General features: G+C 38.8%; 1 protein-coding gene across 8 annotated transcripts in view; it reads right to left on the reverse strand.

Moving 5' to 3' along the window:
- Positions 1 to 24,128, reverse strand: part of TNPO1 (transportin 1) — a 91,948-nt gene that overhangs the window by 20,147 nt on the left and 47,673 nt on the right. For all 8 annotated transcript variants that reach the window (XR_011525327.1, XR_011525328.1, XM_070569866.1 and 5 more), the window contains exons 7-14: positions 19,816 to 19,897; positions 17,417 to 17,539; positions 15,378 to 15,496; positions 8,088 to 8,148; positions 7,375 to 7,543; positions 4,425 to 4,577; positions 3,263 to 3,488; positions 1,036 to 1,207 (exon numbers count right to left, since the gene is read on the reverse strand). Coding sequence is in view for 6 of the 8 variants with exons in the window: in XM_070569866.1 (XP_070425967.1) it covers positions 1,036 to 1,207; positions 3,263 to 3,488; positions 4,425 to 4,577; positions 7,375 to 7,543; positions 8,088 to 8,148; positions 15,378 to 15,496; positions 17,417 to 17,539; positions 19,816 to 19,897 (1,105 nt within the window). In the remaining 2 variants the exon portion in view is untranslated. The remainder of the gene's footprint in view (positions 1 to 1,035; positions 1,208 to 3,262; positions 3,489 to 4,424; positions 4,578 to 7,374; positions 7,544 to 8,087; positions 8,149 to 15,377; positions 15,497 to 17,416; positions 17,540 to 19,815; positions 19,898 to 24,128) is intronic.

Here is a 24,128-nt window from a genome sequence, read left to right on the forward strand (position 1 = left end):
CTAACTGTTTCATCTAGTGTACTCCCCACACTTGTGAGTCCGGTGAGAGAACAAAGCTGCCTAGGTCCAGGACTCTCAAGCTGCAGTGCTCCCCACACCTGTGAGTCCAGTGAGAGAACGAAGCTGCCTAGACCCAGGACTCTCAAGCTGCAGTGCTCCCCACACCTGAGAGTCCGGTGACAGAACGAAGCTGCCTGGACCCAGGACTCTCAAGCTGCAGTGCTCCCCACACCTGTGAGTCCGGTGAGAGAACAAAGCTGCCTAGACCCAGGACTCTCAAGCTGCAATGCTCCTCACACTTGTGAGTCCGGTGAGAGAACAAAGCTGCCTAGACCCAGGACTCTCAACCTGCAGTGCTCCCCACACCTGTGAGTCCAGTGAGAGAACGAAGCTGTCTAGATCCAGGGCTCGAAAGCTGCAGTGCTCCCCACACCTGAGAGTCTGGTGAGAGAACGAAGCTGTCTAGACCCAAGACTCTCAAGCTGCAGTGCTCCCCACACCTGAGAGTCCGGTGAGAGAACGAAGCTGCCTGGACCCAGGACTCTCAAGCTGCAGTGCTCCCCACACCTGTGAGTCCAGTGACAGAACGAAGCTGCCTGGACCCAGGACTCTCAAGCTGCAGTGCTCCCCACACCTGAGAGTCCGGTGAGAGAACGAAGCTGCCTGGACCCAGGGCTCTCAAGGTGCTGTGCTATTAAGTGGTAGATGGAAAACACTCGGAATAAAGTAACGAGGGAAATCCAGAGTATGAAGTCTTCATCCCTTTTCCCTTAGTCACCATAAAAAATGTTGGTGCATTCATGTGAGATGCTGCTGTAATTTCCTGTAATTTGCTGTAATATGAAGCACATATTTATTTTTTCATACTTTATAAAAGATAAATACACTTGCTGCCTTTTCAAGATCTAAATTCTTAAAGCACCAAACACTAAGTGTTCATATCTCCCTAAACATTTTAATTTCCGAATATACGTTAACCTATTGATTGTGACTATGCTACATATTTTTTCATCCTAGTTAATCAGAGATACTTACTGGTTTGTTTAAATGATGTCCTACTGAGTCTGCTAACGTTCCTATGGCATCGTACAGAATGAGCAGGTTCTTATGCTGGTATTTACTAAACGCAAAGACCAACGTATCAAGTATGTAAGCCAGGTAAGGAACAAGTTCTGTACAAGCCTCCTCTTCCAGGGTAGCAAAGGCACTGTAATTGTTAAAAAGAAAAAAAAAGGGAAATTACTGTTGCAGAAAAGGAACAGAATACAACAGAGATAGGAAACTAAGTTGAGAGAATATCTATTTACACTTTACACGCAGCACACTAGGTGCTTAGTTTTATTATTTCTTTCCCATTCCTTACCACTTCTTTCAAAAAGGCTGTCACTTATAGGCATCTGCTTAACTACACTGGTAAAATCTAAAACTAAAACGATGCTGACTCATATTTATTCGTTCAACACATTTATTTGGTGTTTACTATTTATTAGAGTGTTGGGGACAGAGCAACGAACAAACGATGTCCCTGTTCCCAGGGGTCTTACATTCCAGCGATCGTTTCAGACTGGTGAAATGAGAATGAAAATGCTACACTCTAACATACACCTTGCCCTTCAGATGCATGCCAACAGTCACAAAACTGTAGAAACATCATTGACACTTAGTGTGTTTGAGATGTGTAAGAACAGAGCAGTGTCACGACCGCTCACGTTTCTCCTAGTGGGAGGGGGACATGGGGTGATGTGGGTCAAAGGGCACACATTTTCAGTTATTAGAATACTTCTGAGGCTCTAAGGTGCAGCATGGAGACTGCAGTTAATAATTCGGTACTGAATACTCAAGAGTTGCTGAGAGGAGGTCGTAAGCACTCTCACCACACACACAAGAGTGAGTGACCTGCGTTAACCATGTGAGGTGATGGATGTGTTAACTATCCTGATCTTGGTAACTTTTCTACCATATATATGTATATCAAACGATCACGTGGTACACTTTAAATATACGCAATTATATTTGTCAATTATTCCTCAATAAAGTTAAAAAAAAGTTTCTCTAAGCCCTACACTATGCATTAGAGTGCACAGTGCATCTGTTACTATAAATCTGCATTATGTGAGGCTTGTCTGTTAGGACAACTGTGTAAGAAAGGAGAAGGTCCAGAGTCTCAGTGCAGTTACTTCAATTTAGACCTAAACTCGTCTGACTCTAAGGTATATCTGGCCCTTCATTTCTAAAATTAAGGTTTGTATTATTTTCTGTTCTACCCAGTTGAGAATTTCCTAAAATGATAGGCTTAAGCCAACTGTTAATGAAACTCCTGGTCATTAGCATTGCGAACCATTTCCTTCACAGCACTTGCCATTAACTGTAATTATATAGCTGTTCAGTATTCCCCACTAGCCTGTAAGTCTCGAGGGGGCAGGGGCTGTAAGCCCAGCTTTGGTATATGCCTAGCAATTAGTAGGGATCTAAAAAAACTTGCTGGATGAATAAACTGCAAGAAACTAAACATAATCTGTATCCTCCTCCTACTTAAAAAAATTCAGTGCTATCAATCCCCAAAGCCCCCTTGTTCAACTTTCATCTCATTAAGAATCAGAACTCTCCCAGATACTTTGCTTCAGACTTGGTAAAGTCCAACTCCATTTAAACTGACTTTCCTCTTTTTCAACAGTGATTTCTTCCTATTAACAAAGTCAATGGTAAAAGCAATTCTATTTGAGAAATTAAGAGCTATAAATGAAAGTGGCCCCTTTTAGAACATAAAGGTTTATTCCAGAAAACCAGAATATCTGTAGTAATGAAACTGACTGCTGGTCTGACATCTAAACAGAGACAGCCTCGAACACAATGGCCAGAGCAGCTACTCTAGCAGATGCACTAAGCGACAGATGACAGTCCCTATGGGACCTTCTGTGGAGTAATGATAGTTAACTGTAGACCAGTGATGGGAATCTGCTCAAACTTCTTACTTCCTGCAAGAGTAGGACCCTTGTCATCACCACTCCAGATGTCTGCGTGAATTAGAGTGAAAGAGAATTCTACTATTATCATAGCCACTGAGTGGAAAAAAATGAAGAACCAGTGAAGACTGATGTATAGTTAGTCACACCTGGATTTACAAAATCCTCATGTGAAAACTATAGGTACTAAAACTCCACCAATGGTTTAATACCACCATTCCACCACAAGGCTGAAATTAGTTTCTCATGGAAATACTCTCTTCCCCCACAATGCCCATTTTGTTATGAATTCATCCCACCTGCAGGCAGCTTCTTGCACTCTCTTGTTGCTATCCAGGATACGCTTTAGCAATTCTGTCATTAATGGCTTCAGGTACGTGTCTGGGGGTTGGCTGACTACCCAGTGTGCATAGCGGCTAAGAGTCCAGCACGTTATGGAACGCACAAGAGCCTTTTTATCAGAGAGGCACTGAATAAGGTGAGGAATGAGCTCAGGCAGGTATGGAATCATGCCTTGCATGCAACCTAGAAAAAAATAAATCTTTCAGAAAGTGCTAAAATTTGGTTACAACAAAATTATTTCAGTTAAATACTAAACCAACACACGCATCCATAAAAAAATATCCAGATCATCTCCACTGCAACAAATATACACTTATGTGCTGCCTAATGACGTTTTGATCAGTGATGGAGCACATATACGATGGTGGTCCCATAAGATTAGGACCTAGAGTCTAGGTGTGTAGTGGGCTGTACCCATCTAGGTTTGTGTAAGTACGCTCTCTGATGTTCACACAAAGATGCAGTTCTCACATGTCCCTCCTGTAAAGCAATGCATGACTGTGCTGTAATAATATGCCCCGAAATTGTTAAAAAAAAAAAAACTGAAATAGAGCTAACTGCCCCTATGTATCTTCCAGTAGGGTTAGGAGCTCATATTTTACGTCTGCTACACAATTGATGGCTTTCAGAAATGCTTGTAAGATACTTCAGTTTTTTGTACACAGGGGTATACAGCCAGGACAGAATAACAACCCTTTGTAGAGGATGATAACACTCTTGACTCAGCATGTTTCTTACACTTACCTATGGAACAAAGTTATTTTTTTTTAGCAATGGGGATGCTTCTGACATCTGAGGCCTCTCATTCTGTTCCCTTTAACAGAAGCATTTGCAAAATATCTGACTGGGGTTAGAAGTAAACCTACGGCTCTTTAATTAATAATAGCTAACTGGTTCAAAGTAAAAACTTATCCTAAGATGGCTTTTAGATTCAAACAGTCTTTTAAAGGTAAACGTGGATCACAGTCTTGTCTACCCCACATCAGCAACAGAAGAGCAAAGGGGTGTGTGAATTCAAGAGTGAACGGTCTTTCCCTAGAGAGTAACAATTCCTGACAGCAGCCTGGCCACAGCGGTGCCAACTGAGAACTCTACAGTTCAAAGGTAACTGTGACTTACCTTCAGCAATTGCTCCTAAAACCAAGATGCCAGATTCTTTAACAACCCATTCATGATGAAAAAGTAATTCTTTCAAAAGGGGCAGAATATGTGGCAAAAGCTCATCACGATAAACATTTGCAAGAACATCTAGGGCAGCAGCAGAACATTTTCCTAAGGAAATAGTTAATTCAAAAATATAACATTAACGTCTATTATCATTTTGTTATATATATACATAAAATGAGTATCTGTTGCATGTACACTTCATTCATACCTCTGCAGTTTCAAAGAACTCAATTAAAGAGGAGGCAGTCTGTCACATGAAAAAAATTCTATTAACAAGAATACTTTTTTATGACCAAGAATTACAATTAGCAAGCTTATTATAAAGACACTCTATTCTGTACATGCCTGTCATATGAGAATTCTTTTGTCTATATAGAAAATTAAAATCAATACTTTTCCACTCAATTTAATGCTTCTAGGACACAATGCCCACTGTTAGAATCCCACAGCACAATGTGTACGTTTATTATTTCTACTTAACATTCCTAGTGGTAGATCATTCAGAATCAAATATGTAATGACTTAGGTGGGGGTTAGGCAAATAAAATGGATCAAAAGTCACCAGCACGTGAAGCATAAAATATGCTCGAAAACATTCTTTACAGACAAAGGAGCTATTAACTATGGAATTATACATCAATTCAGATTTCATTTACTGTTAATTTAAAAAGAACAAAAAAATTGAAAAGAACGAAAATATAAGTATCCAAATTTTTCCCCCAATGTGAACTAGGCATAATAAACGGTTAGTCACAAACTAGTAGACAACAGTAAAATCCTTAGGGAAAAAAAAAGCTTTTACATTGGCCAGAAGTAACAGCTTACTCCTCAACAAGGGTCTCAGTTATACTGTATAATAGATCCTTACAAATGAATAGATTGCTATGAAACAGAATGAATCTATATGTGCAGACACAGAATTAGTTAAATGATACATGGAAAAGAGCCAGCAGAGTACATATAATCTGATTTCAATCTGCAAAGTCAGCCTCCCTTCCAAAAACGAAGATACACATGTGTTTGTCTGTATGTGCGCAGAAAAACTTACGGAAGGACATGTAAAGATGGGTGGGGCGTAAAGAGGAAGTAGTTTTCCCCCAATTCAATGTACATTATTTCTTTGGTAGTTACCTATATTGTAATCACAAACCCCTCCTGCTGCCCACATGAAAGTTGAAGTACACATAAGGTAATTTGTGTAGCAGTAAAGATTGTGGGTTCCCGTCCTGTGTGAGATTTGGGTTCCAACACTAGACGTGCCACCAGGACTGTGCTAACCATGGGCAAGTTTCTCTCTAGCTTCCTTACCTACGTGAGGCTGCTGGAAAGATTAAACGTGGCATGTGCACAAAGTCCCTGGCTCAGGGCAATGCATATCAGGCACTCTGAGCAACTGCTAGTTATAGGAAGCTAAACTGGCAACAGAGGAATGACCACTATTTAACCAAACCAACCACACAGTCCAGGCTGATGATTTATGTTCTTAACCGCATCATCAGGTCCTAGAAATCCCAACTCTGAATTACAGTGGTGGTTCTCAACAGGGGTGATTGTGTTTTCCAGGGGACATGTGGCAATGTATGGAGACACTGTGGGTGGTCACAACTGTGTGTGTGTGGGTGATGCTGACACCTACCGGGCAGAGGTCAGGGATGCTGCTCAACATCCTACAAAGTACAGGACAGCCACCACAACAAAGAATTACGTGGCCTAAAATGTCAATAATGCTGAGGTTGAGAAACCCTGAACTACAGCAGCAGAGCTTTAAAAACCAGCAAGCAAGCAAGTGAAACAGACGTGTCTCGGTTCCTCCCCAGAGTTATTTAATCAGAGTGCAGCCTAGGATGCCGGCTCAACAGATGATGTGGATTTGCAGCAAAGGTTGGAAGCTAACAGATTTAAAAAAGCATATTTTGTAAGTTTAATATGACAAAGCAATTTATGTTATTTTAGAATTATCCATGATAATCAGCTAATTGTCATGCAAATTATCACAAAAAATGAGTTTATGTTAGGAAAACAGGAAAAGCTTGTGGCCAATGTTTCTATTTTATAGTATCAAACAATAGATAGTCTTTTGAGAAACAGGAGTTTGAGGTAAGAAGTCTTCTTAAGGAATATAATGAAGATTAAACATAAGAAAAGCCCACCAGGAAAATGCAAACCAAGACCACAGTAAGATACCACTTCACACCCACTAGAAGAGCTGTAATAAAAAGACAGACAAGTGTTGGCAAGGATGCAGACAAACAGGGACCCTCAGACACTGCTGGTGGGAAAGTAAGTGGTACAGCCACTTCGGAAAACAGTCTGTCAGTTCCTCGAAAGGTTAAACAGTTACCATATGACCCAGTGAAAACATACATCTACACTTAAAACTTTATACAAAAGTTCACAGCATCTTTGCTCACAATAGCCCAAAGGGAGAAACAACAAAATGTCCATCAACTGACGAATGGATAAATAAGATGTGGTCTACACATACAATGGATTATTCTTCCATAATAAAAAGGAGTGAAGTCTTGAAATATGCTACTACATGGATGAATCTTGAAAACGTGCGAAGTGAAAGAAGACAGTCACAGAGGACCTCACACTATAGGATTCCATTTATAGGGCAAGTCTAGAACAGGCAAACCTAGAGAGAGAGAACACAGACTGGTAGTTGCTTGGGGCTGGGGGACTTGCAGAAAATGGGGAGTGACTGCAATGGGGATGCGGTTTCTTTTTGGGGTGACGGAAAAGTTCCAAAATTCATTGTGGTGATGGTTGCACCACTCTGTGAATATGCTAAAAACCACTGAATTGTACCCTTTAATGGGTGAATTGTATGATACGTGAATTATTTCTTGATAATACTGTTATCAAAGCAGACAACTCTGCTTTTCCCTCTCTGGCTTACTTAGATTCCAGTCAGAAATTGTATCGTCATCATCAATTTCATCGTCATCATCATCTTCCTCTTCAATTCCATCTTCATCATGCTGCTGAGCCACTGTCCTTGATCGATGAAAACGTGGCCTTATATCCTGTTCACTATCAGGAATTGTTTCATCTTCTTCAACATCACCCTGTTTTTTCAAAAGGGAAAATTTTGGTGTTATTCATTTTAAGCTAATAATAGGCACATGAGTAAAAGAATCAGAATATTCAGAGATGGGGTCATGCACAGGATTTTGAAGCCTAATCCTTCAATAAGAACCACTCCCTGTGCAGAGAACAGTTCCTGTGAAGGGAAGAAAAGACTATCATATAACACCTGTCAGGTGACGGGTACTTCAATTGCATTAGATTGCCTACCACCAGCTGGTATGATCCAGAGCACCCGAATCAAATTCAGATCATATTTACAAGATCTTTTAAAATAAACTCTAGGTAATCTGAATCAACAGAAAATTAAAGCTAAGTCTACTAGGGTCACCACTTAATTCCAATTAAGCTGGATCAATTTCCACCCAAATCCATTGTTTGCTTCTGTCTTTGAACTCTGTAGCACAGAATATACAACGGAAAGCTTATTGACATAGTCTATTCTAAATGGATGTTCTACTAGTCAAATTCAAAGATTTACTCAGTCAATAAAAATAATCTCTGTTCACAGAAAACCTTCCTTACCTTAAGCAGAATAATATCTATATCTGAGTACTTCATGCCATTCACTAACACAGGAATCAACCTAGAGGGAAAGGAATTCATGAAACAAAGATCTCAACACAGTTATTAAAAAGTCTTAACAACCATATGTATACTAGTAATATGAGGACACAACCACAATACGAGTGAGTTAACCTCAGCCAACACGGGTCTTGGCGCATATTCTGTGATGTCTGCCCTTCTCACATGATGAGTACTCCTGACATGCATCTCAGGCCTTTTATATATTCAGGCACAGACTTAATGGATGGAATCTTAGTGGGAATATGATAGCTTGTCAATAGTGCTTACGGGGGCCGGCCCCATGGCTGAGTGGTTACGTTCACACGCTCTGCTTTGGTGGCCCAGGGTTTCGCCGGTTCAGATCCTGGGGGGCGGACATGGCACTGCTCATCAAGCCATGCTGAGGCGGCATCCCACATCCCACAACCAGAAGGACCCACAACTAAAAATACACAACTATGTACTGGGGGGATTTGGGGAGAAAAAGGAAAAATAAAATCTTTAAAAAATATATATATATAGTGCTTAGAAATAAAAACAATAACAAAAACCCAGCAATTTCTCCCCTAAGAATTTATGCAAAATATACTAACAAACATCCCCCATTTTTTTTTTTTTAAAGACTTTATTTTTCCTTTTTCTCCCCAAAGCCCCCGGTACATTTTTGTCTATTTTTAGTTGTGGGTCCTTCTGGTTGTGGCATGTGGGATGCCGCCTCAGCATGGCTTGATGAGCAGTGCCATGTCCGCACCCCAGGATCCGAACCGGCGAAACCCTGGGCCACCAAAGCAGAGCGTGTGAACGTAACCACTCAGCCATGGGGCCGGCCCCAACATTCCCAATTTTAAAAGACCGTGAAAAAATAACAAAAATACTGGAAACAGTCTAAATGTTCATCATTTAGGGCTTGGCTAAGTTAAAAAAAAAAACCCAAACCAAAAACCAACAACCTAGGTGTAAAACACATATAGCACATTTCCATTTGAGTTAAAAAATACTGAGATTACACAGACTATCTAGGAAGGATATACAAGAAACTGGTATCTTTGGAGAGGGCAGTGAGTAGGCTAATAAAAGACAAAACTTCTCTTTTATTTCCAAATGGTGCGACATTTTTACAATGAGCCTGCATTCAGTATTTGTATTCCTTTTACTAAAAGAGATGCCAGCATTTAAAATGTAACAACACAGTAAGTCTAAAGGAATTTATCAAAAAGAAAAAAAGAGCTCTATGGACAAGGTTATTATAACCTTTGAGAAAAAGTCAGGGAATTCAAATTTCAGTTTCTTAAGAAATTAAGAGCAACTTAAATTTCCAGTAAGAAAATAGTTAAATAAACCAGCATATCATAGCCAATCTAAAGCATTATGTAGTCATTAAAAAGCTGAGCCACAATGTCTGTAAACATGGAATTCCAGGTATACTGGAATACTTATGATGTCTAGTTAAAAAAAAATACTTATCAAAACACATAAATAGAGGTCAAAACACTAACTTCAGTTCCTCTTGTGGCTGTAATAATTTTAAGCTTTGGTAATTTTTTTCTCACTGGCCCATCAAACACACATGAAAGAGTCTACTGAGGACAAAAGGTACCAGAACACTTTGTAAACGTTTAACAAAGTCCACAGTCCTCTGCTTCCAAATTCTACCTTTAACTGTCCTGGGAAAAGAGTGGAAGTATGAAGAGGCAAAAGAAACTCAGGCTCAGAGTGCCAGCTGTGGGCTGATCAACAGGCTCCTTCCTTCTAATCTAGTGATCCCCATTTTACAGAGGAGTAAACTCAAGCTCAGGGAGGTTACATTATCTCCACAAGGTCATAAGCTTTAAGTGAATGGGAGAGTCAGAATTCAATACCAGTTGGGCCTGACTCCAAAGACAATTCTTTCCCTACACCGGACACAAGAAACTCTCACTGCCTACACTGTCTTCAGCCTTTGTTGAGGCCTTACTTCAGTTACATGCTCTAACGTCAACTTAATAAATAGGTGTGAAACCACTTCTTAGCACAACTCTTCTATCAACGAGATAATTTTGCAAGCCTTCGTTAATTAAAGCACTACTAACAGGGAAACAGAAGCAGTGGGATTTAAAATCCCCTGGATAGATGTAAAAATGTGAGCCAGCCAAACTTCCACACTCAAAGTCCTTCTAAATTCTAAAAGAGAAAGACTAATAGTAATTTAACATTTAGATAGTATAACACAACTAAATAAAACGTATAATACATAGTGGGACCAGCCTGATGGCTAAGTGGTTAAAGTTCTGCACACTTTGCTTCAGGGCTGGGGTTCGTGGGTTCAGATCCCAGGTGCAGACCAGCCATGCTGTGGAGGCATCCCACATACAAATTAGAGAACTGGCATGGATGTTAGTTTGGGGCTAATCTTCCTCAAGCAAAAAAAAGGAAGAAGATTGGCAACAGACGTTAGCTCAGGATGAATCTTCCTCACAAAAAAAAAAGAACAAGAAAAAATTTATAACACATAGAACCATATTTTGTAAGCTACAGGCATTTTGTAGGACAACCAGGTCCATCTGCATCACCAATAGTTAAATCATTTACGATCTTTGTCGATAATTTCAGGGAAGTGCTGAGGACAGACGGCAGACTGTAAAGTACTGAAGAGCTAAACAGGAGGTGAGGTAAGTGAAGACAGAGCCTCATCTGTTCTCTGAATCTTTTTAAGATGGAAGAAATGGCAGCAAGTTAAAAAGTTATGGAGAAGACGCAACAGAAGGGGAAAGTTGAGAGAATACATCTTACCTGATGGAGTGAGGTCCCTGGAATAAGGAAAAAATCATGCCATCCAAGACCATAAATAGATTGGTTAGGAAAAGGATAACTCACATGAAAAGATATCTGTTAATTTTGGGGCAAGATGGAGGGTGCCCTGTTTCCCCTATAAACAGAAGTGCTCACACACTGAATGAAGAGAACTTCAGAAGAGGGATAAAGGTCTGAAACAGCTGCTCTGGTGAATGGAAGACAAAAGCTGATCTGGAACAGAACAAATTGGCAGGTGTGTGAAGGTCCACTCGGCGCTGAAGGCCATGGGTGCTACGGCCATCAATCCTCCCAGCAAGGCAGCTTTTCCCAACAGGATTGCACAAGAAGCAAAGAGAGTTCAATTAATCCAGAGCAGGGGAGATGCAGGGCAGCTGGAGGCTGATGGTCAGTGCAGTTGATGTGTGGATCACAATGTCTGTGCCAGAGAGAGAATAAAAGTAGATGTGCAGGAAATAAGGACCCAAACAGCTGGGCAAGTAAGAAAATGAGGCTGGGAAGAGATGCGGGAGTTAACTGTGACCATGTGGCAAGATGGCGTGTGTCTGCTGAATTCCAATCATGCAAGGCAGACTGTATCTTTGAAGAGGTCTAACTGTTAAGAATCATTCTCCTGAAGCCTAAGGTAGCCACTGAAAATAAGAACTTTCTATGCTACATCACGGAAGGGCAATAATGTTAATACCAACGATGAATGTTTACTCAATACTTACATATGTGCTGGGCATTGGGTTAATTGTTCTACATGAATTACAGGCCCAGGAGCTATCAATGTACAAGAATAAAGGTGGAAAAAAGTAAAAATAATTTTGGAGGAAAAAGAGAAAGGAAATGAAGACCTGCTTTACCAGGTAGCAAAAAACATTATTAAATGTTCAATAATTAAGAGTATACTACTGCTTAAAAAAAAACAGAGCAGACTATACAGCCCAGAAACAGAAAAAAGAATTTAATGTCATCCCTTGTCACATGAGTACTTTCTTTGTGAGTCCATATAAAGAAGAGCGATCTCATTATATATACAATTTTGATGCCCAGGCAAACCTTTTTTGCTCATCCTAAACAAGAGTCTGGTTAACAGAGCTATTTGGAAAAACAAGCTCTTTTATCACATTTTTTTTTATGTCAGCATCAGATACATGCTGATATTTTCCCATCTTCACAATGCATTATTTCAACTGAAATAAAAGCAGCCTTGTTTTATATAAAAATGGTTCCCAAAGAGTGGTCTGGAAGACATATAAATCAAACCCAGCTATGCTGGCACTGAGCTGTTTACAATGTTTGCACTAATTAATCAGCACAGCAAAAAGGGAAGTGCTGATTTTTCAGCCTGCTACCAAGTTCCCACCTGCTCCAAGGACGTTTAGATTTTATTAGTCTAATGACAGAGTTGGAGCATCTAGCTGTAATTGTGTACTATCGGTAATTATCTCCTAATGTTATAGCTTGGGTTTTCATTAATAAAATCTCTTTAGTTTTTATAAGAATTAACATCTCTTTATAGGATTTTTAGAATGATACAATCCTATAGTAAGAAACAAGCATATCATAAAAGCGACATCACAAGTTAGGGCGAAAAGGAAGAAAAATCAATACATTGACTTCCTGAAGGAAAAAATCCATTTAGCACATCACCTTTCACTTTACTCCCAAATAAATTCCAGATTGGCTGGAATAAAATATAGATGGAATTGTTGCTTTCCTAGTGGGAAAAGAAAAAGAACTCGCCTATATGAAAACGAGAACATCCAAGTACCGTAAACATCTGAAAAAAATATGACTCCACTAACACGACAATATATTAAAACAAATGGTTTTGCATACTACAAAGCTACAGTAATCAAAACAGCATGGTACTGGTACAAAACCAGGTGCACAGATCAATGGAACAAAATTGAAAGCCCAGAAATAAAACCACACATCTATGGACAGCTTATCTTTGACAAAGGAGCTGAGGGCATACAATGGAGAAAAGAAAGTCTTTTCAACAAATGGTGCTGGGAAAACTGGAAAGCCACATGTAAAAGAATGAAAATTGACCATTCTTTTTCACCATTCACCAAAATAAACTCAAAATGGATTAAAGACCTAAAGGTGAGACCTGAAACCATAAGGCTTCTGGAAGAAAACGTAGGCAGTACACTCTTTGACATCAGTATTAAAAGGATCTTTTCGGACACCATGTCTTCTCAGAGAAGGGAAACAATAGAAAGAATAAACAAATGGGACTTCATCAGATTAAAGAGCTTCTTCAAGGCAAATGAAAACAGGATTGAAACAAAAAAACAACCCACTAACTGGGAAAAAATATTTGCAAGTCATATATCTGACAAAGGCTTAATATCCTTAATATATAAAGAACTCTCGCAATTCAACCACAAAACATCAAACAACCCAATCAAAAAATGGGCTGGAGACATGAACAGACATTTCTCCAAAGAAGATATACTGATGGCCAATAGGCACATGAAAAGATGCTCATCATCGCTGATCATCAGGGAAATGCAAATCAAAACTACACTAAGATATCACCTTACACCCGTTAGAATGACAAAAATATCTAAATCTAATAGTAACAAATGTTGGAGAGGTTGCGGAGAAAAAGGAACCCTCATACACTGCTGGTGGGAAGGCAAACTGGTGCAGCCACTATGGAAAACAGTATGGAGATTCCTCAAAAAACTAAAAATAGAACTACCATACGATCCAGCCATCCCACTATTGGGTAATTATCCAAAGAGCCTGAAGTCAGCAATCCCAAAAGTCCTGTGCACCCCAATGTTTATTGCAGCACTGTTTACAATAGCCAAGACGTGGAAGCAACCTAAGTGCCCAGCAACAGACGAATGGGTAAAGAAGATGTGGTACATATATACAATGGAATACTACTCAGCTGCAAAACAGAACAAAATCATTCTGTTTGCAATAACATGGATGGACCTGGAGAGAATTATGTTAAGTGAAATAAGCCAGCGAGAGAAAGATAATCTGTGTATGACTCCACTCATATGAGGAATTTAAAACTATGGACCAAGAACAGTTTAGTGGATACCAGGGGAAAGGTGGGGTGGGGGGTGGGCACAAAGGGTGAAGTGGTGCACCTACAACATGACTGACAAACATTAATGTACAATTGAAATTTCACAAGATTGTAACCTATCAATAACTCAATAAAAAAAAAAACTGAAAAAAAAGAAAACAAATGGTTTTGTTTTTTGCTTATCCATTTTGGTAAGATTAGAGAAATTATAACTAATGGCTGGCAAAAGATGTGACAGGACACTGCTGGTGGGGTGTAAAGTGGCATAACTTCACTAGAGAACAATTTGGAATATTTACGAAGAAGCTTTAAAATGCTCAGACCCTAGGAGCTTGGTAAAAATCACTTCCAGGAATTCCACCTAAAAGAAACCACCACTTACGGACAAAGAAAGATGCTCACTCCAGGATTATTTATGATTCAGACAGCACACAAGCTACAATAACTGAAAAGAGTATAACCAAACATTTCAGCACTAACTATAGGTAGACGCCATGTTAAATGCTCTACATACTACCAAGTTTAAAAACACCCTGAAAACACGGTATTTGGTATACGGTACCAACACAAGGGAAAACAAACGAACATTAAAAGACAACACATCAAAAATACTAACAGTGAATACTCAGGGTGGTGAAAATCTAGGAGATTTTAAGTTCTCTGCATTTTAATTTTCTTCCACAAGCCTGTATTACTTTATTTTCAAAAGAAAGTAAGCATTACTTTTCAAATACATATGTCAAATTATTATGCTGTAGATACCAAACTAATACCATGTTTTAGGTCAATTGTAACTCTACAAAACTGGAAAAAACATTATTTAAAAAAATAACTGGGGCCAGCCCCAGCAGCCCATTGGGTAAGGTCAGCACATGGCACTTCGGCGGCCCAGGTTCAGTCCCTGGGCACAGATCTACACCACTCGGCTATCAGTGGCCATGCCGTGGCAGTGGCTCACATACAAAATACAGGAAAATTGGCAACAGATGTTAGCTCAGGGTGAGTCTTCCTCAGCAAAACAAAAACCTGATTTAACAGCATTCACTGGGTTAAAAATAGGATTAACAATAGATTAACGAAAAATTTCAGAGCATCACAACTAGCAGGAAATGATTTTTTTCAGAAAAAATCCCGACCAGAGTCCATGGTCAAACTATAAGGATTATTAAAAAAAGGAGCTGTGTCATGAATTACCCAAAATTAATTATGATTTAGAATAAACCATCCTCACATAATTAAAAGAAATGTAATTGCTTCTTGAAAACTCTCTCTACTTCTGCCAACAGTAAAATTAAGTCTGACTTCTTCAGAACTTCAGTCCCTGGTGGCAGAAGAATGCAACCTAAAAATATAAAAATGAAAAATCACTGTTAAATTTAAGAACAAAGGTAGCATCCATAAGAAGAAACACTTACTTAGGAAGATGCCTCACGAGTACATCTTTGCATATTGGTTGCTCAGCCAAAGTGAGCCAAAATTCACAGGCTTCCAAAGCCACATTTTCATCTTGATCTTGGGTCCTCTGTAGCATGTACTGTAAACAAAAGTTTACAGTTAAAATTAATCAATTCAAATCATACAATCAAAACAAACCTAATCCCATTTCAGCAAGATAAGGGTCCTCTGCCATGGCCTTGCACTTCAGAGTGGTTCTCAACCCAGGCTCTGGACTTGAAACAAGTTTCCTAGTCAGCTCCAACACGCACGCACACTTAGAACTACCGCTTTACAACTCTGCCTAACGAAAAGTATTCAACACGTGTTGTTTACCTGCTCCCGTACAGGTGTACTTCGTTTCATAAAACCACTGAGATGTTTAAAATGTATTAATAATCAAACATTAAGTCTTCTCAGAAACATTAAAGTAAAAAACTCCCTAATACCTTTCTTAAAATGAAGAATCTTTTTTACAACATAACCACTCAAACTGTCTCCTGTAATGGATATACTTTCACATATTTAGAGAGATACTGACATACACAATTACAAAAGTTAATTTTTTTTTAATTTGCAAAGTAGTGACATTTTGTAACGCAACTCTAATCTGTAGTTTCCAACAAAACAGGCCTATCATGTCCTCTAACATACCAAGCAAAATTCATTCTTTGTTGGAGGAACATCTGATTCCCCAATCTATCCAAAGACATAGTGTCTATCCTCCTTTAAAAAAGCCCTTGCACACAAAAACAAAACTGTATTTGTCAAAGGGACGTGTGTAATTTCCCAGTGTACCTTAGACTGGAATTGGGGTCAACGGACAAATTCTTCGTACCCATCCTCTGCCTAACTGAAACATCTCACACGACAAAGTGTGACGACACAGCAGCGTGACAGGCCAGCTGCCACCACACCCACACCATGTCCCACCACTAAGCTGAGCACGGCTGAAGAACTGCGGCATTATACATGAGGCTCCCGCTGTGACACGGCCCCAGCAAACGATAAAATGGCTGTAACTCTCGGGGTAACTCTAATCTCTCCTGCCAACTTTCAACCAGCTCCACTGACTCTTCACAACACTTCACAGAGAGAAGAGGCTCATCAGAGAAAACGTCACTTATCCCCATCTCATGCTGCTACATCTCCTCATCTCTACAATTATCCTTGCTAAGGTATTAGAATGAGAGCTGCTGCACATTACAGGTGCTAACTCTCTTCTCCCAGGTTTTAGATCCCATCCTTTAGGAAAAGACCTTCCCTCTCCACACCAGATGGCCTTCTGGAAGGGAAAGGGAGGACCTAGATAACGTCCTATTTAATACACTTGCAAAGCCATATATCACTCATGTACAACTACATCCAGTAACAGGCAAGCCAGGTGGCAGAGTCTGATGCAAGCAGTACTGAGCACTGCCCAAATTATTTTGTTCTAATAATAATTATACCTTGTTATCATGTATTCCTTCCTTTAAAAATGGCTAAACAGTGATCAATGTACTTAGAATTTCCTAGTAAAGTTATTTTAATTGCATGGAGATTGAAAGAGGGCCTTTTAAAATCTAAATGGTTTGCTGGAACTAACTATAATGGTTACATATTTTCTACTCAGAAATCTCACTGGGACCATAAGTCACAAGTTCATCAGATCAATTTTACCAGGAATGGTTAGAAAACAACTCTTTAAATTCTAAACTCCAGTGACACAAGAACATGCCACTTAATCTACCAGTTTTATGGATCATTTAGCCTAACCCATATCTAAAAAACACAATCTAAATATTTCCTAGTTATCCTGGTTAAAAGCTATCTACTCCTTTAAACAAGTTCTCCCCTCTTTAACATCTTAAATATCATCAAAGAAAAATCACCATAAAGATAATTTCTAACCCTATGACAATCCTATTTTTTATGTGTTAAATAAATTGGCAAACAGCGGTTTCACATCGTAAACTTTGTGCCCAGGATTTTTCTTGGGGGAACAACAAGGAGCAGGCCTTTAAACTGCCTGTGTTACCTCGACTATATTATGCATGTGAGGAAGCAGGCGGTCCATTCGCACTTCAAGCAACATCACAAGTGCTCGGCACACGTTTTTTCGTACCTCTGGTTCTTCATCACCAGCCAATGCAAAGAGATTCTATTGCACAAGAAATATTTTTTTGTAGTTAAAATATTCCAATATATTAGAAAGGTTTATATATAATAACCAGTAATCTGCAAGGTGGTAACATTTAAAGAAACCTAAGAAGATACAATACAAAGACTGAATAAACTGGCCTACAATATTAGGTTATAAAGTAAGGCAATTAAATGTAGGATAATTTCCAAAAATTATGATTTTGGTAAGCGATCTAAAGCCATTCTTTGATAGAGTATGATCAGTTGTGTTTTGAGGTAATTTTTAGTTTGTGAGAATAAAACCATGTCATTAGGACACAGGGGCATTCGTTCAGCTCACCCAGAAGTAGAGATAATCATTAAAAGACCATTTGATTTACCCTTCAAAATTACTGTCTGTCAAGAAATTATTCCTAACAACCCAGATTCTTTTCTTTGTTGGTGAGGAAGATTGACCCTCAGCTAACATCTGTTGTGAATCTTCCTCCTTTTGGTTGAGGAACACTGGCCCTGAGCTAACTTCTGTGCCCATCTTCTTCTACTTTGTATGTCGGACACCACAACATGGCTTGATAAGCACCCAGGATCTGAATGGGCGAACCCCAGGCCGCTGAAATGGAGCACCCAAACTTAACCACTGCGCCACCAGGCCAGCTCCTCAACTCTGATTCCTAAGTTGATTCCTAAGGTACAAGTTTTATAAAAGCATCAATAATGAGGAAACATATACCGGGTTTCTGACAACGCAACCCTAAGCTGTTGCTGTCTACCAAGTCAACTGAAAAAATAAGCAGCAATCGATCTTATGCTATTCTTAACAAGTTTCCCTACAAGGTTAAAAAAAAAAAAAAAAAAAAATCTCAGCATGAACAACTGACTATTTCGTTTAATCTTCACAACCCCAAGATTTATTATTCAATTTTACAGATAAAGAAACGGAAGTTCAGACAGTAAGTAACATGCTAGACAGCTGGGGATCAGAATCTGGTTTTCACAGACTCATAAATAAGTCCACACTCATTTCGCTACTTTAACAAGCCACCACTACAAGAACAAGTTGTCTCTTTGTAAGAGGATGCTAGTGGGATGTGAGAAGAAAAAGTAATAAGGTTCCCCATCTCACTCCTGAGGTTTTACTTTATTCACACACACAAACATACACCCATGCATTAAAAGCAGTGAAAAGATCATTTAAAAAAATAAGTAAAATCCCAGGGCCGGCCTGGTGGCGTAGTGGTTAAGTCTGCACGCTGTGCTTTGGTGGCCCCGGTTTTCAAGTTTGGATCCCAGGTGCGCACTTAGCACTGCTCATCAAGCCACGCACTACCCTCTATACCAAACCAGACTGAAAACATCTTGAGGCATAAAATTTACTTATGTATCCCTAGCACCATGCACAGTGCCTGACTCACAGTAGGTACTCAGTAAAATCATTCAAGACATGTTTGGTTTCAACTTTTAAATGGTAGAGGATCCTAATGGCACTACTTGTAGTCCATTAGTAAAAGATGCTCGGAAAGAAGCTTGTCAATTTAAGTGATAAGAAGAAAAACGACATTTTTTCCCCCTTTCTTATATTTCCTAACAGAAATACCAGCAGTTATGGCCTCTGAAGGACTTTTTTCAAGGACAGACGATAAGGAATGGACTACTTAATTCAATTTCACTTGTTGAAAATAAAGCAAAGTGCTTAAGGAACAATTCTTTCACAATTGCTGTTATCAAGCGGTAGAAGTTTTGAAAAGAAATTTATGGTCAGAAAATTATCCTTTTGTTGTCTTTCTGCTTTTATCAAGTTAAAAAGTGCCTTTAGAAAATGCACGCTGAGATTTAGGAGTCAATTTTTTCCCTGACACCTTTTACAACGGAAACCAATGGAAAAATAGAAGGACCTTCCTTTTAGTCTGTGCCTTCAGGTTCTTTATCAGGTTAAATTGATCCAACCTTACCAATGTTTCATGTTTCAAATACTGCAAATGAGCTGGAAGGTTTCATTTCCATATGCAATTTGAATAGTATATTGGAGCAGAAATTTTTATAGTGAAGATATTAAAAACACACACACTCCATAATCAATGTTTGTATCACCATACAAATAGAAAACTCAGTAACAGAGGAAAAGTGCTTTTCAGTTAAAAATTACAAAGCCAATACTGTACCCAATTTTAATACTATCAGAAATAATTTAACTAAATATTGACAGTTCATAATTACAAATTATTATAGCTATAAAACTACATTTAATGAGTATTTCCTAACTTTCTCAAAAACAAAGCAGGGGACGACAAATCTTACCTCAATAAAAGAATCAATGTGCAACATCAGAGCTTGAGTCCTACTGATGATAAACTGATTGACACATGCCACAGCATGAGACCTAGAAACAAAATTTAAAATTTAACATACAGTCATTGTAGCTTTTTTCTATTTATGAAAGATTGGCAAGAACTTAAAACATTCCTCCATAAAAAATATTATGGTGTGTGTATAGCCACATACACACACTCACCCCACTAAAAAGAATGAGTCAAATTTCTCTAGGTATTCACACAAAAAATGTGAGTGATATATTAAGTGAACAATGAGGGTTGCTGGGCAATATGACAGTGCTTCTGTGAAAGTGAGAAGTGTCTGAAAGGACATAGGCACATTTTTAACAGTGGATACCTCTGAAGAGTGGGGGCATGTGAGAATTTATTTTATATACTTACAGGTTTAAAAATAATGGGTATACATTCCTTGAGACTAAAAATGAGGAATAGTCTATAGTCTGTGTGTTCCAACATACCCAATTCAATCCCACAGCAATTCTTAATGGCACTCCCTGTAAAAAGAGAGCCATGATCCAATTCTTCTCACTACCTCCAGGTCCCCCCTCGTTCCACAGTGATCTCCCACCAGGATTATCCCAACTGGTTCTAACTCATTTCCTCACTTCCGCTGTGCCAAACCCCACTACAACCTGTTTGACACACATGAATACAATCACATCACATCCTTGTTCAGATTGCTCCAATAAAACATAACCTACTTTTTCTACAAGAGGTCAAATGGTAAATATTTCAAGCTTTGTGGGCCACATAAAACCTCTATGACAGCTTCATTCCCTCCCCTACTTAAACACAACCTTGTAAAATATAAAATCATTCTTAGCTCAAACGTTCACGGCTGGATCTTGCCCCATGGGTCACAGTTTGCTGACTACTGGCTTAGACATTCCTCTGTTACGTGGCCACTCCCAACCCTCCATCTTCATTTCCAACTATGCTACAAAGTCTGTTCTTCTGTCACTCTAAAAGGCTTGATCTTAACTCCAGGGCCTCTGTACCTGCTGTTCCTGTTGTAAATGTTCTTTCGCTTTGATCTTTCAAAGACTTGCTAGTTTACAGTGGTCTCCCCTTATCCAAGGGAGATATGTTCCAAGACCCCCAGTGGATGCCTGAAAGTGGGGACAGTACCGAATCCTTTCTATATTATGTTTTTTCCTACACATACATACCTATGATAAAGTTTAATTTATAAATTAGGCACAGTTAGAGATTAGCAACAGTAATAATAAAACAGAACAATTATAACAATATACTGCAATAAAAGTTACCGTAGATCCTAGCAGCCTCAGCATATGATTCTTTTTCTTATTAAGTCCAAAACTTTCACCTTTTCACTTAAAGAAAGCACTTGTCGGCTTCTCTTTGGCATATCTGAGTTGCCAGCACCACGACTCTTGTGCTTTCGGGCCATTATTCAGTAAAATAAGGGTGACTTCAACACGAGCACCGTGATACCTCAACAGTCGATCTGATAACTGAGACGGCTACTAAGTGACTAACAGGTGGGCGGATCGTGGCGTATACAGTGTGGATATACTAGACAAAGGCATGAGTCATGTCCCGGGCAGGACGCTGCGAGATTTCATCACGCTGCTCAGAACGGAGGGAAATTTAAAACCTATGAATTGTTTATTTCTGGAATTTTCCATGAAATATTTTTGGACTGCAGATGACCATGAGTAACTGCAACTGGGAAAATGAAACTGCAAGGCAGAGAAGGTGGGACTGAGGCAGTACTTTGCTCACGGTCTCTGCACAAACATTACCTTCACAGAGAACCTCCTATAAAAATACCTCTAATCACTGTCTAACCCCCCATTCTCATTATTTCTCCACAGAATTTAAGATGAAATTATGCTATTTATTTACTATTATCTGTCCTATCTACCTCCTCCTCTGATGATGCACTAGAAAAAAGTAGGAACAGAAAAAGGCACCGCAATGTACAGCCAATCAACAAAGGAGATGTTCCACATGATTAATGACTGAAGAGTAAACCATCAAGACCACAAAGGGATACCATCTTAGATCAATGTGACTGGCAAAAATTAAAATGTGTGACAATACCGAATGCCAAGTATGTGTACCCAGAGAACCTTCTGCTTTGTTAATAAAGAGTATACATTGATGTAACCAAATTGGAAAACAGTTTGATGTTATTTCTTTGATTTATTCATTCATGTGTCTTGCATCCCAGAAATTCCTTCCCAAGATTTTATATGTCCTCCTAAGAGAGATTCTTACAAATAGACAAGAAAAGCCAAGCCTACAAATGTTTTCAGCAGCATTATCCACAACAGCAAAAACTGAAGACCAAGGTGGGGGAGAGGATGCGACTAACGCATGTAACCGTCATGCAAAGGAATAGTATACAGCAGTCAACAGAAATGAGCTATGGTGACACAATATGGATGAATCTGAGCAACATGATATTAAATTTAAAAAGTCACCCAAGATAAATTCAGCATAATACTTTCTATAAAGTTAAAAACAAAGATATATATATGCACACATTTTACATATATATGCAATGAAATTGTGTTTTAAAAAATGGCAAGGAAGTTTTAAAGTTCAGATTCGAGGCGGGTTGTTGTCAAGGTCCTTAGCTTTTGTTCTTGGTAGTAGATTCCAGTGCTTATTACTAAAAAAAAACCCCTAATAACTAAAGACCAAATGGAAATAGGTTATGATGAGAACGTGTCACGTGCTAAGAATCCTAACCCAATTTTGTGTACCTCTAGTATGATTAAGAAAATAAAATGTCTCTGATTTTTAAATTGCTTAGTCATGTGATGGATAAAACTATATTTCCAAAGTTCAACAGTTATTTTGAGAGAGAAAAACACTTTTAGGGGTACATAGTAAACACCAGTTAAACTGTATTAATAAGGTATTCAATAATAATGTAGAATAAACCATATAAAGATGGAAGACATTCAGTGCACAGCAGATAGTCATTTACCCAAATATCCATTAAAATGAAGAGTAATTTTAACAGGATGTACAACACCGTCTCAAATGAGTAGTAACGAACACTCACTGAACAGATACATTTCTGTATCGCTGAACTCTACCTAGTTAAGTTTTAAACAAATGACCATCTACAAAAATGTACTAAAACTACAAAAGAAATTTTTATATCCAGCAATGGTGTAACCATTGTTTTTTGGATTTTTCTGTTGTTCTTCTTTCAATGGCTGAGAATTAGTTACAAGAAAGTGAATTTCTTAGAAGTAAAGAGAACTATGCCAATCACACTTTCTTGCATCACTTTAGTTGAAACGTTAAAAGGGGGAAACTTCTTAGGGATCGCGAACTCCTCTATCTAGTCAACTATGCCAGGGAGAGTGACAGTTTATTTTGAAAATGTTATTTATTTGTATGACACTACCACAAATAAACATCTATTAAGTTTCCATTCTGAGCACAACACTGTAAGATGAAAGTACAACACTTAAGATGAAAAGTAATTAAAATTAAATGTAGGTAAAAGACTAAGAACCAAATAGAGAATTTAAGCAAGAAAAAGATTCCCGATTTCCTCTGGTCTCATTGTTGGACACCATAATCTTGTGGAATACAGCTTGGGATCCTGAAGTACGCCCCAAAGGGCTCTGAACTGAGAGTCATGGCTGATGCACTCAAGTCCATGCAGTTGGGTATCCCTGAGTAACTGCCTCTAGGAATTGCATAATTTCTACTTTAAACAGTAATATGACGTTTGATCATTCCACATAAAAGCACGAGGCACTGAAAACTGGAAACAACAAAAAGCAAAGCAACTGAGAATCAGAAGAAAGAGCAATAACTTCCATAGAAACAACCGGCAAAGGTCAAGTTAGAAAAAAAATATATAATTGGAGAAGAAAAACAAAGAGTACCGAAGCCTGGGGAAGTTTTGGCGAAGTTAGAGTCTTGCCCTCTTCAACACTGATAAAGGCCACAGGACAATCACAGCTTGATAGGACAACTGATGACGATAAACTTAATCAAAGGCCAATTTAATACTCCAAATGGAATAGTATTTCAACTACATGCCAGGCACTGTTTAGGGAATATAGAGGAAAACAAAGCCTACCAGGTTAACTTGAGGAGCAGCCAACTAGGCCCACCATGCAACTCGAGAGTGTATTCAAAATCTTTCCACCTTCATGCTTAAAATCATGTAAAACTCAAGCTAAAATTACTTAATTTAGATGTCATATTGGAGGAATTGTTATTACACAGCTGCAAGCGAAGGTATTGGTATTTGGCAAGATTCATAAGTTAAAACAAAAG

Source organism: Equus przewalskii, chromosome 13 (genome assembly GCF_037783145.1).
Source record: "Equus przewalskii isolate Varuska chromosome 13, EquPr2, whole genome shotgun sequence".
NCBI lineage: Eukaryota > Metazoa > Chordata > Mammalia > Perissodactyla > Equidae > Equus > Equus przewalskii.